We start from the raw sequence: 18,232 nt of genomic DNA on the forward strand, positions 1-18,232 counted from the left end.
ACCACAACTGCAAAATTTCATTTTACATTGTCGGTACTCATTTCAATCAAAATATATCAGAAAAATAAAAAAGTTCATTCTTCCAGGGAACGGAACTGTCTAGTCTGATCGTACTAAAATCCACTTGACATTAACTAGACAACCATTTCCTATCCGTTATATCTGCGACAGTTGATACTTGATAGCCTGTCCTAAAATGGTTGCATTTTAAATTCAGTAGGCGCCACTCAAAAACAGGGGTGATTATTTGGCCATCAAAAATGAATAGGAAAACAGGGTGTATGGTCAATGAAGAAAGTTTTGTCAAACTTGTCTCTTATAAAAATAAATAAATAAATAATTGATTTGATTTTGGATAATGTTTAAATAATTGACATGACGGTAGCCATCAGCGTTGAACTCAGATTTCCAAGACTCTGCTTCATTTCTTTACATTCATTTATACGCCTATATAAACTCCACATTCACATACAATTATCATTACACCATTTCTTCCTTCTAACCATGGCTTCATCTCAAGTTCAATCCTTTTTTCTTTTCTCAACTTTGGTATTCTTATCCCTTTCTTCTCTGTCGAGCTCACAACCTACTTCATTCAGACCAAAAGCACTGGTCCTTCCAATCACCAAAGATGCATCTACACTTCAATATCTAACTCAGATCAAACAAAGAACACCTCTAGTTTCCATAGACGTAGTCGTCGATCTTGGCGGTCAGTTCCTATGGGTAGATTGTGAACAAGGTTATATATCATCAACCTACAAACCTGCTCGTTGTGGATCAGCACAATGTTCGCTAGCAAGTAAATCGCCTACATGTGGAACATGCTTCTCCCCACCTAGACCAGGATGCAATAACAACACTTGCGGTCTTTTCCCTGGGAATACCATCACTCACACTTCCACAAGTGGAGAACTTGCTTCAGATGTTGTATCTGTGCAGTCCACAGACGGTTCAAACCCCGGAGCCGACGTTACCGTGAAGCAGTTTATATTCAACTGTGCACCAACTTCTCTGTTGGAAGGACTTGCTAAGGGTGCTAAAGGAATGGCTGGTTTTGGTCGTGAAAAAATAGGGTTACCTTGGCAATTTTCAGCTGCTTTCAGCTTTCCTAGAAAATTTGCCATGTGCTTATCATCTGGAAAGGGTGTCATGTTTTTTGGTGATGGTCCTTATGTGCTGCAACCAGAAAAGGAAATTTCAAGTTCACTTCAATACACTCCTCTATTAATCAATCCAGTCAGTACTGCAGGAGCATTCTCACAGGGTGAAAAGTCAGTTGAGTATTTCATTGGAGTAAAATCCATTAGAATCGACGAAAAAGAGGTCCCGGTGAATAAGAATTTGCTGTCAATCACTACGGATGGAGTTGGAGGAACCAAGATTAGCACTGTTAATCCTTACACAGTGATGGAAACATCAATTTACAAGGCTGTTGTTGATGCCTTCACCAAGGAAGCTGCAGCTAGGAATATTTCTCGAGTTGCTTCCGTAGCGCCTTTCGGAGCATGTTTTAGTAGAAAGAATGTGCTGAGTACTAGACTTGGGGCTGCCGTGCCAACTATCGAACTTGTGTTGCAAAATGAGAAAACTATTTGGAGGATTTTTGGAGCTAACTCGATTGTCCAAGTCAGTGACGATGTTTTGTGTTTAGGAATTGTTGACGGAGGCGCAAATCCGAGGACGTCTATTGTTCTGGGTGGATATCAGTTGGAAAACAATCTTTTACAGTTTGACATTGCAAGATCAAGACTTGGGTTCAGTTCATTGCTTTTTGGCAGGCAAACTACTTGCTCAAACTTCGATTTCACCACTAAGGCTTAATCATTACAGTTTGAATTGAATAGGTCACAGCCTTACTAGAGTTTGTACTACTATAGTTTGTGATTTCTTCTTCTTCATTTTTTCGGTTTATATGTTTGATGTGATTTAATGAGAATAATGGTTGTGATTAATGTCACAAATTAAAATAAATACTTAAAAATTGTACTGTAAATATTCATTTTACTACTGAATGTAACCAATGGCACTTAAGTGGTTAAAAAAATATGCTGGCGCTGCTCGCAACTAGCACTTGCACACCTTCTGCGGTTAGCCACCCATCGTTACAAGGCTCACCTTCGACCCACAAACTACACTACTGAATTTGACGTCGCAATTTCAACAGTAGATCTCTCCGTAACAGCAGAGCAAAACTCAGTTCTTGATCTTCAGGATATGCTTCAAAGGTTTGCTTTTGACAACATTTGTAAAAATCTCTTTTGTATTGTATTAAGGATGTTCTTCTTAAGTTTCCCAAACATATTCTGCTAATCCCTGTTTTTAGTATCTCACTGTTAGAAATTGAATCAGGTAAAATTTGTTAGATTCCTTTGCCAGTGACCTGTTTCCAGAAATGCCTGAAACATAATGTAACAAGTTTATAAAGTCAATGAGCCTACACTGTTGCTTTTTTGTTTGGAAATGAAACAATGGAATAATGCCTGTGCATCTAATTGGGAAGGGTAGAATGTTAGTACTTAGTCCACCGTTTTTGTGTCTGCTACTTCCTCATTTTCTAAAATACTTCCTCCTCTGTATACCGGCTTCATTCTATATAATTTCATTGCATTCAAAATGAAGTAGAACATTAAGAAGTCTGAGTTTTAGCAAAATGTAGTGAAAGGGACAAGACACGTCCAGTAAATGAAACTTTTTCATAGATATGTGAAGTAATAACTTACAGAAATTTTTTACAGTTCAGTTAGTACATAAACCACTGCAATTCATGTTCGCAAATGCTAGAAAGGGATTGCCTCTCTCAATTTTTGACAGATAGGAGATAGGAAATCATCGAGCAGAGCAGAATAGAAGTTCGATAATATGGATGCACTGCAAGTTGCTTTTCTATTAATTCTTGACTCCAGATTTCATCTTCCAGCTCAGACTTACGGTAAAGGGTAGAGACTTTGGAGAAAAATGCAGTTATGAGCCTGCGTACATTGGTTAATCTTGGTTCTGATGTGTATGTTTTGATGTACCCCTCTTTTTAAGCATCTTGCAGTTAAGTTTCACATAATAAATGGGCGTGATGAGAGAAAATTTAGTTGACCATTTTGTCTGTTAACCATTACAACTTCTATCTGTAAACATATATCATCGCTTCCATTTTGAAGCATTTCAGGGTATAAAATCATTCACATATGTCTGCACTCTATACTTGTGGCTGGTTAGGAAAGTTTATTGCAGATTGTGGCATGTAAAACCGCATATCTGTATGTATTTGAAAGCACCAACATAAAAGACCATATGAGTTTTTACTGGTCAGAGGTTACACTCTATGTTGTTGAATGATATTTTTTTTTTCAGTCTCATGTGTAAAGTAATGTATGCTTAATTTCGTGTCACATGGAGTTGTTGTGTCGGTCTGTCACTAGTTGCTGATGCTTCTGACTGATGGTATGTACGTTGAATTTTCTCAAATAATTTGCCTTGTCTTGTGCACACTAACAGGCTGTGGATACTAGACGTACATTCGTGGATGTTGGTCTTCGATCTCATGTACAGTTCACCTGGCCTGAAGCCCTATAGTTCATATCACTAAAGGAAGCAAGATTAGCTAAGTATGTACTTCTATTGTTATTTATATATTTTATCTCGATTCTATCCGTTTGGTGTTGCATTGATTATATATCCAACAAATGGAAGTTGATGGAAACAGCCGAGAATTGATTCTTCACTCCTGATGACACAAACACCACTACCTCAGAGTTTTCATTACTGCTAGGATAGCATTTTGAGACACTCTGCTGATTACAGAAGCAAGAAATAAAATAAGATAAAGAGACTGATTTCTCAAATTTCCATTGTCAGCTTTAAGAACCTAATGGTGTTTAGAAATAACTCCTATTGTGGAGTACCATGATACAAGTTGAACATGGTTGAAACAGAGTTTTTGCTGCGTTTCAAAACTTGACCAATATGCTAACGGAAGCAATTTTACATTTGCATGTTTGGTGTTAATTTGGTGCTTCTTAAAGGAAGGGTTGAGGAAGACCTAATCATATTTCTAATTCGTCTGGTATATTGCGTTCATTCTAGCTGCTTTAAGTCTTGCTTCATTTTATGCAAGCTGCTTGAAATCTTAAGTTTTGTAACTTTGTTAGTTCTAGTTGCTTCAAATATGTCAGACCTCTTCCTATTTTTTTCCCTAAGGAGTACCCCAAGGCTTGATTATGACTGTCGTATTCGGTTTTATACCGCACAGGAAAATAGATGAATACCCACTCCAAATGGCATCCATAAAAGTGCAAATTAAAATGGTAATGTTATGTTTCTGTATCTTCATACATCAAATTTTATTATCATACAGTAGCTTTTGCCTATAAGCATTTAGAAAGATGGCAAACAAGAATAAGCTTATAAAATCTGTTGCAGGTTCATCTTCTGCGCTGGATAAGAGGAAATATATTGGTTCAAGGGTCATCTTTAGTGTTAACAGAAATGTCCCAATAGTGTCCAACCCCAGCATCAGCAAAGCATTTCCTAGCAGAAGCTTGAGTTCTACACTGGTGAACAGCAAAGCTATTGAAACTAGATTTAGCGACAAATCCCTGCCATACAAGCACACACTTGGTCACTGGTTTGTCATCATCTTCAGCCATACTGTCCTCTTCTTCATTTCTGACGTTCCCGGCCCCATTTATTTTCTTAAGCATCAGCTTTCCGTATCTTCTGATGGATTTATTACCACCTTCCACAACCACAACAGTTAAATCTTCAGTTATCACCAAACAGCCTGTTAGCCTTTTTCCTTAGCATTATCATAAACTTTACGTCGGGTTTGTGAGTGTGAAAGGTCATTGATCTTATATACAGAAACAATTTTCTCAAGTTCGTTTGGGTTATCAAAGAGCTTCTTCATGTTTTTCTCATTGCGTTCTGCAGGTGTGAGTTTACGTGCAATGTTCCTGTCAATGTGGGCTTGTTCACGCTCAGCAGCTTCACTCCTAATTTTCATTTCAAGCCTTGTAGGATCTTGTGTGGCTTCAGATCCAAGAACTTTCATGATATTACCTATTTTGACCTTTGGCTTTGGGGGTTCTAGCAGACCTTGGCTGATCATCTCCTGTCTGTCTTTCTCCTTTGCAAGACGGTTTTGGGTAGACAGTTTCTTCCACTCTTTCTTGGTCAACTTAAAAGACTGGGGAGGTGGTGAGGCAGGTTCAGCTGGAAGCTCAATTGACATAGGGTGCTCAACATATATTGTGATTTTTTCCATTTTTAGTTTGTCATTTTTGATGCCAATGTCACCATAAGTTCCAGAAGGCAAAAGCACAGCATCCCACCACTCGGCCTCAGGGATTGGGTCCTTGGGTTTTTCTTTGATGATCACTTTGTCAGATACTTCAATCAGATTAGGATTGATATCAGGCCCAGCCTTAGATTTTGCCAGTTGTGCTTGTTTGATCTTCAACTCTTTTTCCCGTGCTTCTCCGAACTGGTTCTTGAACTTAGCTATCTCTGCCTGTTTTGACCATGCACCTTCCTCCACAAATTGAAAATCTATGCTCTTTGGCCTCAACAGCTTTGCCTTGTTGATACCCATTCTCTCGTCATAGTGAGGATTTGATTCGGGATCCAGCTCCAATTCAGGCTTAAGAATTTGGAATGCATCCTTTTTCTGCCTGTTGATATTGACCTTCAAGGTGCTAAGGTTAGTCAACTTTGGCTGATTAATCACATTGCCCTGTTCATCTACTTCTCTACCATGTGCATCTAGATGCAGAACAGGAGCTTTTGGTGGTTTCTGTCCAATGGAAACCTCTCCAGGCATCTGCCAAGGGAACATGTTTATGAGAGGAGCAAACTCTGGATCTTGGTGACATCCCATCTTCGCAGCAAGCTCCTGTGCTTGTTTCTTCCTTTGTAAGGCTCTCTTTGCTTTTTCTAAGTCTCCAAGAGAAAGATTTCCACTTTTGGCAGCAACTGAAGCTGCTGTCCCATCTGCACTAGATTTTCCAGGAAACTCGTCAGATCTGGTAATATTAACTCTCTTATTTTCATTAGTTGTAGAAATTGAATATACCTTGGAATGAGGGAGATGATCATCTGCAGAAGAGAAATCGCTGTCATGATGTTTTCGTTTCGCAGGGGCGGCCATGGTCGTTCTCCAATGAAGGGATGTTTTTTTTTTCTCCTAAGAGAGGTTTCGAATTACAATCTCTACGTGTGTATTTATAGGTTTTGAAGTTAGATTTGATTAGGAAAGAATACAATTTAGATGCGGATTCTAAAAGTTTGGCCCCCCGCTTTAGGAAACCGTTGACGTCACAAACTGCCGCCTATATATAAACTTTTGTGTTTGAAGATGAACTTTTCTCAGATGACAAAGGGGAGCAAGTTCAGATAGAGTGCACGAAATCGTCTTCTGTAATAGACAAGATGGCACCGAAACGTAAGAGGACTACCGAGACAATAAGTAAGAGGATTCTCATCATATGTTGAAAGTTAAAACCTGTTTTGATTTCTTTCTTTCTTTTTTTCTGTTGATATTTTTATGTTTTAATTCCAAATCTTTCTCTGTTAATGTCTAGGTGCACAATGGAGCTTGGGAAATCAAGGAGCGCTTGATGTGACGAAGATTTGTAAGACACTAGACGAGACTCTCATCAGTTAAATTCCAGCATTGCTTGCTTTTAATCATTTTTAGTCTCTGTATATATTTTTATTTCCATTTTGTTGAAATCTTAAGGTCTAGGTCCACGGCCGGGCATGATTAGCAATGAAGATTTTATGATCTTGGGTAAGACATCAGACTCTTGTCAACAAATATTTACTGTTTGCTTTTTTAATTCTTTTAGTATCTTTACTTTTTTTCAATTCCTTGAAATCTTTCTCTTTTCATGTGTAGATGCACGATGGAGCAACATTAGCGAGGAAGAAATTATGACTATGCGTAAGACATTAGACTTTTATCAACAAATATTTAGTGTTTTTCGTTTTTGTTTGTGAAATCTTGCATTCTAATTCCTTTTTGATTTGTATTTTAGAGTATCAAGAAGCTGGAAGATTACGAAAAGTGGGTGAAGAAGGGAGAAAAAAACTGGAGCTTAGTCCAGATGAAAAACGACTGGCAGTGAAACAATTGAACGAAGCCAAAAGGAGGGAGCTCATACAAACTAAAGAAATGAACAAGTACTTCAGGAAAAAACCGGTTTGATGAGAAATCTTTTCATGAGGATATTCAAAGATATGGTAGCCTCTATGTCTTCTGTTTCGGTTTTGCGAAACTTGAAAGTCCCACTTACAAGAATTTCATGGAATCTCTGGCCAACGACCACGATAACTACAAGTGCGAATTCACTTCTACTTCTCCGAGAATTTATTAAAAGTCACCAATCCTCAGTTCCTTTGAATCTTTGTTGTTCTTCAATCTAAATTAATGGTTATTTGGTTTGTTCCAGGGTTTATTTTGCACCTAATAAATCTTTGGCATATAGTGTTGGATTGGTAAAAGAACTCACACCTGAAGAACAAAACCTCAAGCCTGGAGACAGCGGATATAAAACTAAAGAATTTGACACTGGCCTCCATGAAATTGGAAGCGTACGAATTTTTTTGATCTTGCATGTTTTATCTATCGCATCTTCTCCAGTTTTGACATCTCTCAAGTCTTATCACTGTATCCTTATTAGTTGAGCCTTTTTGCTCTCCAGATGCTTGATAATGATAACTATGGTGTTCTTTTAACTAACAAAACAGAAGACGAGGTACTCAGGTAGGTTCGTAGTTCTAGTCGTTAGAATGTTGTCGCACTTGCACTTTGTTAATATAGTTTTTGATACTGCTTTCTTTATTTCATTTTGCAGCAAGTTTGGCGAATATAGAGAATATGATTTTATAAATGCAGGCAGCACACCAATGGAAACGGTCAGGAAAACCAATATACTATGAGGTGCTTGTATAGTTTGACAATTGTGTTATGCTTCGATGTTCTCACCATTTCTTCCCTTTGGAATTGGAATTGTCTTTATTTCAGCTGGTGTTTGAGAAAGATGAGCCTTTACCGCCCCTTACAAGTGCAAAGAAATTGTGTCCCAAATTAAAGAAGTTAGGCATGCCTGTCGAACCCAGTGGTGGGTTATTACGTTATGTTTTGGTGATTGGCGGTTGACTACTCATAACTAGTCTTTGATTGCCTCTTATTTGCCTTTCTTGTAGGCAAGGACCTTAAGCTGACTGAAAGATTCGTTGTCTGTGAAGTTAAAAAACGCGTGACAGAGAATGCTGCTAAAATTCTGGTTTGCCTCTAACATTCTGTTTTCTACAAACACTTAAATGTATCAAAGCTTTGGGTAGAAGCGGAGCCTCGGCCGCATTTGGATGCCTAGCCTATTCTTTCCTGCCCAAGTCTAGTCCAATTAACCTAACATTTTTTTTTACGTGTTTTTTGTTTGTTTGAATAATCTGTTGTGCAGATACTTCTTGAGAGAAAGATGTTCAATTTTGTCCTTCTACCCGTATGCTACTGGAGTAGAACCACTAAAGAAACCAAATCTCTTGTTGTTGTACTTCTGCAGCGCTGTTATCCCCAGACTTCTTCATATTGACTGCATTCTTTTCCTTCTTCTTGGTTTTATATTTTTATGCAGTATGGACTTGCCTATTAGACAGTAAATTGGGGATCTCTCCATCTTGGTTTGGAGCTAAGCAGGCAGATGGTTCAAGGGTGAAGATTAGTGGTGGCCTGATTGCAGTACTCATATTAAGCTAAATTAAGTACTACTTTTTTTTCGATCTCTCCATCTTGGTTTGGAGCTACGCAGATGGGGGTGACTCGTGTTTAGCTTAATTAAGAACTTTTTTGGTTCAATGTTTTATACCCCCTTGAGTTTGGACTACGATGATGTTTTCCGTAGTGTTCAGTACTTCAATTGATGTGTAGTTATTTATGTTCTATTTGTCATATCGAATCGTAAAACATAACTGGATATCACCCTAAAAAGTAAAAAACATCATTACCTTTATAAAATTGTCCATAATGCTACGGTAATAATCATCTTCAATCCTAGTGTTTGGAGATGAAAAGTTGGTAAAAAAAAGTCTTAAATCCTATATGTCATGTCAATTTAAGACCTTGATCCCTAGCATTGGGATACAAAAGTCCAGGTAGGTTGGTGTAGAAAATGAAAGTAACCTCTTTTATGAGCACCCAAAACTGCTTCAAAAAAACAAAACAAAAATGAGCACCCAAAATAGCAACAAAGCTAATTATAAATTGTACTGAGCGTGGAAAGCATGCAAAGCGAGACATCAAAACATGATAATAAGCAGTCATAATCTAGGGGAGCATCTCATCAGAAAATATCACCGGTCAGCAGATCTGACGGACAAGAACTGAGGATCACAGAGGTCTGATGGCAAAGAGGAGCACCAAATAATACCCCTCGGGTGTTAGTACATCATATCCCGAGAAAGATCCAAGATCAACGGCTGAGAGAGAGTTTGACTAACACGGATGTGACCAGACTAAGAGACACTTGCCTGACACGAGCGGACGTCCAACTGCCCGCATTAAATACAAAGAGATATACACGCGTCAATCAGCTTGTGGAATAAGTGAGGATAGCTCTTTGTATTCAAGATTAGACCGCATCATATACCGAAGACCTCTGCGTAATGGGAACAAAGCACAAGAAGATAAGGTTGCAACGGCATCTCAGAAGTAGGACCCACGTTTCAACCCTATAAATACCCCTCTCCACTAAGAGAGAAGGGGTCGACCAATCCACAATCCTTAGAAGAGAATATAAGAGAGAGAAATAGGAAGAGTAAGTAAATCCCCTGCTTCCGCAGACTCATGTATACTCAAAATTCATTCGTCTTTGTAAACATTCAATACATAATGAAAAACCAACCCCCGTGGATGTAGGCCTTAGTGCCGAACCACGTAAATCTCCATCTTATTTATATTTCAGCACTTTTATATTCATCGCATATCCCTTATGATTCGTATTTATGTTCGTATTTGTAGTCTTACTCTTGATACGATCATTTTCCTGATATTATTCGACTAGGCAGTGATGAGCCTGAGGGCTTTGAGTTGATGAACCGATAGTATCATCTATTTTATGCATGTGCCATTTAATTCAAGAGTTTTTAGTATGTGAGAACATTGTTTGTGAACACGTATAAGACCTCGTGATTTATGTGTTCACATATGGGTTGGTTACACCCAGGTTAGACGTGCTCGGATTATGTCACACATTGATCAACATAAGAAAATGATGCCATGGAAACATGAATGCATTCTCTCTTGTTGTACAATTGTTTCTCTCTCCGGTTCTTTTCTTTTTACCGTTACTCTGTCTGTTATATCCCAACGGCTATTTCCTGCCGGATTCTCACCGGACTTCTTACCGGATTCTGTATCTTGTCCCTATTCTTCATGAATTTAAACTATTTTTCTTCTCCTTATCTTTATTGCTTTTCAAATCACCATGAATTCTCATCAAATCATAGAAACTACAAATTCAACAAGAATTGCTGAAATCACAAATTATACAGACTTAAAAGGATGCGCACAAATCACAAGAACTCTCTCAACTCAAGGAATTACTCATACTCATAGCAACATCATGGCAGTCTCTCCGGCAAACATCCTCATAGTTCACATTTCTCAACACCCTAACAATAAGATCCATAATTTGCTTACTGTTGTAGAGACCCAACCTAACTTAAGGCTCTCTAAATCCAGATCTTCATCTATCCTGTCTCATGTAACCCCTAATTCATCCAACCAAACCTTCCCTCATACTTTTTACCTTAACCCTGCTCTTTACAGTAAACTATCCCAACCATCTATCATTTACAATTATATTCACATCAACCACAGAATCCTAAGTTATCTTACTAGTAGGTTCCGTTATAACCCAACAACTTCTTCAGACATCCAATATATTAAATCTTTGAACCCTGATACTAATCAATTTGTGGTTGCTCACAACGGTCTCATAAATTCTCATAACCACATCCTTCTCAGTAACCAAATACATTCATATTTAATAAACATTATATTCATACGAACCAAAAGAAATCAAACTGGATTTCAATCACTAAAATAAATAACCAAAGTACTAGTTTTAACATACACATCCAGTTCAAAAAAACCATAAAACCAAGAAAGCAAAAGAAATTGTTCAACACCTTTCAAAACAATAACACTAGAAATACTAACCACATCTCCTTCCCCAGACTAAAGATCCTATTGGAGGGTATGCATTCAAATTTTAGTCTAATGGAGATAGAGATAAGAAAAACACAATTTTACTTACTTAGGAGGTTGCCATGTCTTGCTCCGAGTTACTTGACTGACACTCTGAGTCCTGCTCCTAGTCAACTGAACTGGTGGCTTTTTTCTGCGCATCACTTGCACTGGGGGATGATTCTCAGCATATAGCTCGGGATTCACGGGATCGGATGGATCGGTGGGCTCAGGAGTGCTATCATCATGATCGGCTTTTGGATGTGCTGGATCGCTATCTGGTGGAGTTCCTTTGGCAAAAATCTCCCGACCAATCTGACCAGTGGTAGGACACAACGCATCAAGTACCGGAAAATGCATTGGGTCATCTCTTCGTCATGGTTGTACAGCCAAAATCAGAACAACATGCCTTTCCCCTGAAGGAAGAGTAATCTGCAATAATAACTACTCGTTCATGAACTTCGAATGAACCGTATCTGGGATGATAAACATACAAGACCCACTCATCATCATCAGATCATGGCCTGAGAGAATTGGTTCTTGGGTTGGAGTAGCTTCAACATCTGCATCTTTGAGAATATTTGTATCGACACTTGCTGGGCTATTCTCATCCATGAATTCTTGATCAAGATTCTCATTTTCTTCTTGCTGATTCATAGTTTCTCCTCCATTACCCGAACCATTACGACTACTACTACCAACTTCAGAATTCTGAACTTAAATTTTGAATGGGTTATTAGTATCTTGATTAATTGGTTGAGGACGTGGTTGATTAAATACTTGATCAAGTCTTTAAACATGAGATTTCATTACCAATGGATGCATAATACCCGGTGGTCCACCTTGCTGCTGATACTCCTCAACTTTCACATCTATGTTATGTTGCATGTCCTCCAAGTACCGATCAAAGTTATACTGGTAATCAGGGGATTCATAACCTTGAAGAAATGCAATCCCATAAGGAAGTCACTCAACACAATATTCATAAGGAAACCAATGGATTCACGGCTCAATTTCAACTTCGAGCAACACCTTTTTGCCTTTCTGCAAAGCTTTTCTCTCCTCATTAGAAAAACCGCTATCTCCAGACATGATGATGATGATTGCAAAAATTTCTTAGTATTTATGATTTGATCACCAACCGATTTGAAGATGGAGGTGCAGCGCTGGGAAACAAGAATTTGAAACGAGTATAGAAGATGTTATGGTTCTTATAGGAATTAAAACTAAGTTTAGTTGGGTTTCTTCACCATTAAATTGTAGCGGTTCCCGAAGAGATACCCACATTTTCAACCCCTATAACCTTTCCCTGCCCGTCGCTTCATTTTTTATGATCCTAGCCATTCATGACCTATACCATATAGGAGGAAAATCTTCCAAGTTTTTCCGACCTTAGATTTTTTTCTCTTTTTGACAGATAGCGGTACAAATTCAACTATTCTGAAATTTTCCAAGTGGTTTAGACATGTAGTCTCTACTGACTGGATAACCATTGTTACTCATCACACGTGCACAACCAAGAATCAATCTAAATTCACGTGGTCATATGGTGCGACAAGGATGAGCTCTAGAAGCTGGTGCAATGGCCAATAATTGAAATAATTCACACGTTTGACCCCCTAGAACATAATGAGAACCAACACAAAGATATTTGGTTAGCTCTAACTTATCTCAGCTATTTTGATATGATCTTAAGATTACATCCTCGGGTTGTCTATTCAGCATATGAATCTACGTACATTAAGGTTGAAATTAATTATAGCATATCTAGTAACCCAAAGCTGGTTAAACATAGAGAAACCAAAAATTACTCTTGGATGATAATGTACAAGCTTCTAAACCCGACTCTAGACCTGACCTTATTAACATGCTTAAGAAATTATTTTCTGACACATAGAGAAAGGTGCAATATTTTAAGCACAAAATATTTGAAGGGTACAAATGGTGGGCCATCTAAGCTTCATATTTTATTTTACTTTACCTCTCCTTTTGCATTTCCTACAGGCAGGTCTCATTTAAAAGGTATTTTAGTAGTCACCTTCCTCAAGTATATCAGTTGTCAACATACTTCACAACACTGGACTAACTCAGAAGGCACATGGGATGCGTTCTTGGCTTCTAGTTGGCATTGGTTTATTGGCTGCATTTCTATATCTCTTCTTGGTCACAAACAAAAGTACTTCAACAATCACGAGGATTACAACATTACTATTACATTTCAAATTAAAGTCATTACTTCTCCTAGCACCCTCAACATTTACATAACCAACATCACTACCACGACGACCCACTACAACCTGGGCTACTTCATTCTCATCTTATGGCTTCCACCTTCTACACTAAATCTGATGAGTCTGTGGAAAACCTTGTTAATCAAATAAACTCATCTCTAAATATTTCAGAAGATCTATTTCCTAAAGTCTTTATAAACTCTGAAAACATTTTACCAAGAAGGAAATTGGGTGGAAATGGGTGTTCATTGGTAGACTTTGTAGCAAAGTTTCTCATGAACCTAGAATAATTTCAAGATTCATTAACAACAACTGTGAACTTAGAAGAGATGCTGGGGTCACCCTACCGAAGAAAAGAATGAATTATTATTCCATCAAACTTGGAAGTATAGAGGATTATAGAGTTTTCGGGCAAGGGGGAACTAGAAGAATATTTAACAAACTTTTTGTGCTTACTGAAGTCCGAACTCTTGGTCCTGACTACATTGATGAGGCCAACTTCTATGATGTGAAGATTTGGGTTCTAGTTAACAGGGTTTCCAAACATATCATCCCAGACATCAGTAACATTCTTCGAGCTGCGGGGATATTCCAAGAAGCAAAAAGACCATATGGAAGAGATGATGATGAGAAAAACATGGAAATTTTATTGAATATTGACATCACCAGAGCTCTGAAATATGGTATTAATGCCTATGAAACCCCAACTATTTCTCAATGGCTAGTTTGCCTATGATCTCAATGAGATTGAGTTTTGCAAAGTCTGTAGAATCCTTGATCACCCTGGTCCTTTATGTGAAGAAAAAGAGGACTTTTCACTGCATACCAATCTAAACAAGCCTCCTCTCACCCCCAAACGCAATCAATACCCCTCCTAGGATCCCCATCCCCATCATCTAGAGAAGATCCTACTTTGACAAAGATGCTGCCGATAAATTTTCTACCAAAATGAGATTGGCTCAAAGGAAGATTGTCATAAGGAACAACACTGAAAAATTGATGGCTCATAGGAGTATATAATTTTTAAAGTTGGCATGCAAGGTCCCGTAAAAGGCGAAATTCCTACTCTCAATCCTGATGCTTTAGCTTGCCAAAAAAAGCATAAGAAAATTTTGAAGGCCATAGATCCAAGGATCTGAGTCAGAAATGGAAAGGAAACAATATCAAGAATGATGCTAAAATGCAAGGGTTAAACAAAGGAAATACTTATGGTACCGAGATTAATCCTGAATCTGTTTTCCTCAAGGTAATACTTAGTGTCCCAAATCCCTACTCAACCAAAGCCAACTGACTCATGGATATGGAAAGGAATCCTTGAAGATGTTGATGTTATTCAAAATTTATACAAATAGAGGGTTGACAACGGGAAATAAATTCATATATGAGAAGATAGATGGACACATGGTTAAGAGGGTATTCCAACAAAACCACCCCAATGCCCCTTTGACTTTACAACTGTCAATCATCTTCTCAACACTACTGGAGATTGGGATTTGAGAATCTTGGCCTTATGGTTTTCTCAGGATGATTAGTTAGCCATTCAACTCACTTATAACAATAGTGGTGAAGAAGATAGCATAACCTGGAGCCTATCTAAAAGAGGGGATTTCACTGTCAAGTCTCTCTATGTCAAGCAGATATCTGACAAGTATGCCAATGATGTTCCAAACACCTACTGAGGGAAAACATCTCCCCAACAATTCATTTCTTCATTTGGAATTGTGATCATGGTATCCTCTCCATTAATGCCAAGACTGCTAGCATTATGCACTACATTAACCTAATCTGCAAGATATGCAAGTGTGTTAAGGATGATATAACTCATGTGTTGATATCCTGCCATGATGCCTCTGATGTTTGGATTAAACTCTTTGGTAATCAACATCAAATTTTTGGAGACTGCTCCTCAATTCATGACTGGCTTGGTAGCAAGTTCACTCCAAACAATCACCTTGCAAGTTGGAATTCCACCTTTGCTATTGTATGCTGGTTTATCTCGAAAGCAAAATGTGACTTCACTTTCATAAATATATATTCCTCCAAGAGCTGATTCTACTGCTAATAGTATTACTCGACATATTTTCTCTTTCAACGGGGTGGTTCACAATCCAGACCATATCCTCAACAACCTTTTCTTTCAAAGGAACTCTAATGCCAACTCTGAAAGACTCATATGGAATTAAACACAAAGAAAAATTTGGAGTCACTATTAGCATAAGCATCATGAAGGTGTTTTATAACAATGCTAATGGTGATGTATTTCTCCATACTAACTTTGTTCTAGTTTCCATGTCCTTCTCAGGAAACTGCATGGGAGCAAGGAACTACAAGGACAACATCCCTGAAATCCACAGAGCAGCAAGAGGAGTTGAACTAGCTTTGGAATGGGGGAAGGAGTTTCACTAATCCAATATAGACTTTGAAGCTCAAGATGATGCAACTCTTCATGCCATAAAGGAAGCTTACCACAAAATTTTTTAAGGCAGGTGTAACCTAGGATCCACCAGATACATGAGGGAAATTTGAAGCTGTTGATTTTGTCCTAGGCAACTTGACCAAAGTGGGGCATGACCAAATTATCGGCAATTAAATTAGCTATACTTTTTATTCAGTCTACATATCTTGAGAACTTAAATTAGAGAGGTACAAATCTCCTACATTTCTTTAGTACTCTTCGGTTACTTGATATTACAGATATTAGCAACAATATCACTATCATGTATCATGATGAGGATGCAATGCTTGGTGCTAGCATTAGCCAAGCAGAGAACCAACCTGTAACCCGAGCTAGCTGGTTTTGCATCTTCTCTGTTTTCTTATTAAAAAAAAAGAAAAAGAAGAAGATGATGATTCACTTTTCCTTTATGAACATTATTATTATTATTTTATTTTATTTTAACTTAAAAGGTTAAAATTCATCAACTGAGAAAAAGAAAAAGGAATACAAGAAAAGAGTGTCTAAGATTGTCCAGGGGAGACGCAAGATCCAAACCAAAAACAATAAAAACACAACAAATCCCATTTAAACCAACTAGCAAATCCTCAAAATGACCATTCTAGCCTAGAATTGTCAAGGCATAAACATCCCAACCTCAATTGAACATTTGAAAGGGTTGGTCTCCCTTCATAAACCTAACATATTGTTTCTTTCTGAAACATTAGATAATGACCAACACATGAGGATATTATCAAAAACCCTCCAATTCAATAATTATTTCACGTTCCCAAAAGTTGGAAGACGAGGCATACTATGTCTGATGTGGAAAGACAAGCTAAATATCCAAATTTTACTCCACTCTCAAAATTACATTCATACAAAAGTTACACCTCCACCCTCGGAGCAACCGTGGTTCTGCACGGGTATCTATGGGCCACCGCATCCAAATATAAGAAAAAGTCTGTGGAAGGAATTCCCAACAATCTTTAGCAACATCAATCCTTCCATTCCCTGGCTTTTATTAGGTGACTTTAACGACGTCTTAGACCAATCAGAAAAAAAGGAGGAAGACAAGTAACATATGCTCAATCTCAACCTCTTCTAACTCTCATGGATCAAATGGGTTTTATAGATCTGGGATTCCGAGGAGATCCTTATATCTGGACAAACAACCAAATGGGCCAGGACAACATTCTAGAAAGATTAGATAGAGCTTTAGCAACCCAACTTTGGCGAACGGCAAATCCACATGCCGCAGTTACTCATCTTCCTAGAATATCTTCAGATCACGCCTCAATACTACTACAAAGGAAAGAAATGGATTGGCAAGGAACAAAAAACTACAAATTTGAACACCTATGGCTCTCTCATCCCCAACTCAAGAAAATAATCGAATCAGCATGGGAGCAAAAACAAGATAGTGAACCTACCCTAGACCTCCAACTAAAACTCATAACAACCGGACAAACCCTCTTAGAGTGGAAAAAAAAAACCATTGGCCACATACCAACTATGATCAAGAAATCAACAACCAAGATAAAACATGCACAACACCAATGTGCAACTCAATCGTTCCCTTCCCTGGATCTCTGGCTTTATCAAGAAAAACAACTAAGAATAAATCATGTAAAACTCTTACAATGCCATGCGACATACTGGCAACAAAGATCTAGAATTAAATGGTTACAATCTGGTGATCTCAACACAACTTTCTTCCATACTAAAGCTACCATCCACAGAGCCTGTAACAATACACAACAATTACAAGACCCACAAAACAACTGGATTGACAAGAAGGAAGAAGTTTTTCAACTCATTCTATATCACTACACCCAGAAATATACTGCACCGCCTACAACGATTAATGAAGATCTCTTCACAAATATCAGACCAAGATTAACTCCCAGACAATCAAACCTACTCACAAAGGAAGTAACCACAATGGAAATCAAACAAGATCTCTTCTCCATTAATTCAGAAAGTGCTCCAGGTCCAGACGGCTACACAAGTAAGTTCTTCAAATTTTTCTGGGAAACAACTCATCACCAATTGATAACAATGGTTCAGAGTTTTTTTAATAACCTAAGTATCCACCCTCTAATGAATCACACAAATATAACACTAATACCTAAAATCGACCATCCATCAAAACCATCTCAGTTCATACCTATAGCACTCTGCAATGTCACTTATAAAATCATTTCAAAAATTCTAGTCAACCGAATTAGGACACTTCTCCCATTATTAATAAGCCCTTACCAAAGTGCTTTTGTCCCACAAAGATCGATACACGATAACATAGCGATAGCTGGAGAACAC

At 38.0% G+C, this 18,232-nt stretch overlaps 2 protein-coding genes and 1 pseudogene across 2 annotated transcripts; 2 read left to right on the forward strand and 1 right to left on the reverse strand.

Annotated features, from left to right (window-relative positions):
• The first annotated feature begins 455 nt into the window (after positions 1–455).
• On the forward strand, positions 456–2,047 carry LOC113284447 (basic 7S globulin-like). The gene has a single exon (XM_026533905.1). The coding sequence runs from the start codon at positions 505–507 to the stop codon at positions 1,822–1,824; it is 1,320 nt and encodes a 439-aa protein (XP_026389690.1). The 5' UTR covers positions 456–504; the 3' UTR covers positions 1,825–2,047.
• A 2,375-nt stretch (positions 2,048–4,422) lies between these two features.
• On the reverse strand, positions 4,423–5,291 carry LOC113284448 (annotated as a pseudogene).
• A 962-nt stretch (positions 5,292–6,253) lies between these two features.
• On the forward strand, positions 6,254–8,933 carry LOC113284450 (mRNA turnover protein 4 homolog). The gene is made up of 11 exons (XM_026533906.1): positions 6,254–6,460; positions 6,576–6,626; positions 6,734–6,784; positions 6,893–6,937; positions 7,032–7,333; positions 7,446–7,587; positions 7,698–7,759; positions 7,851–7,911; positions 8,021–8,117; positions 8,203–8,282; positions 8,460–8,933. The coding sequence occupies exons 5-11, from the start codon at positions 7,299–7,301 to the stop codon at positions 8,589–8,591; spliced, it is 609 nt and encodes a 202-aa protein (XP_026389691.1). The 5' UTR covers positions 6,254–6,460; positions 6,576–6,626; positions 6,734–6,784; positions 6,893–6,937; positions 7,032–7,298; the 3' UTR covers positions 8,592–8,933.
• The last annotated feature ends 9,299 nt before the right edge of the window (positions 8,934–18,232 follow it).

This window comes from Papaver somniferum, chromosome 5 (genome assembly GCF_003573695.1).
Source record: "Papaver somniferum cultivar HN1 chromosome 5, ASM357369v1, whole genome shotgun sequence".
Lineage (NCBI taxonomy): Eukaryota > Viridiplantae > Streptophyta > Magnoliopsida > Ranunculales > Papaveraceae > Papaver > Papaver somniferum.

Coding starts and splice junctions, on each gene's coding strand:
- LOC113284450 (XM_026533906.1), top strand. CDS start 7,299: ATGGAATCTCTGGCCAACGACCACGATAACTACAA. Junction 7,912..8,020: donor GCAGCACACCAATGGAAACG/GTCAGGAAAACC, acceptor TCTTTATTTCAG/CTGGTGTTTGAGAAAGATGA. Junction 8,283..8,459: donor AGAATGCTGCTAAAATTCTG/GTTTGCCTCTAA, acceptor TCTGTTGTGCAG/ATACTTCTTGAGAGAAAGAT.
- LOC113284447 (XM_026533905.1), top strand. CDS start 505: ATGGCTTCATCTCAAGTTCAATCCTTTTTTCTTTTCTCAACTTTGGTA.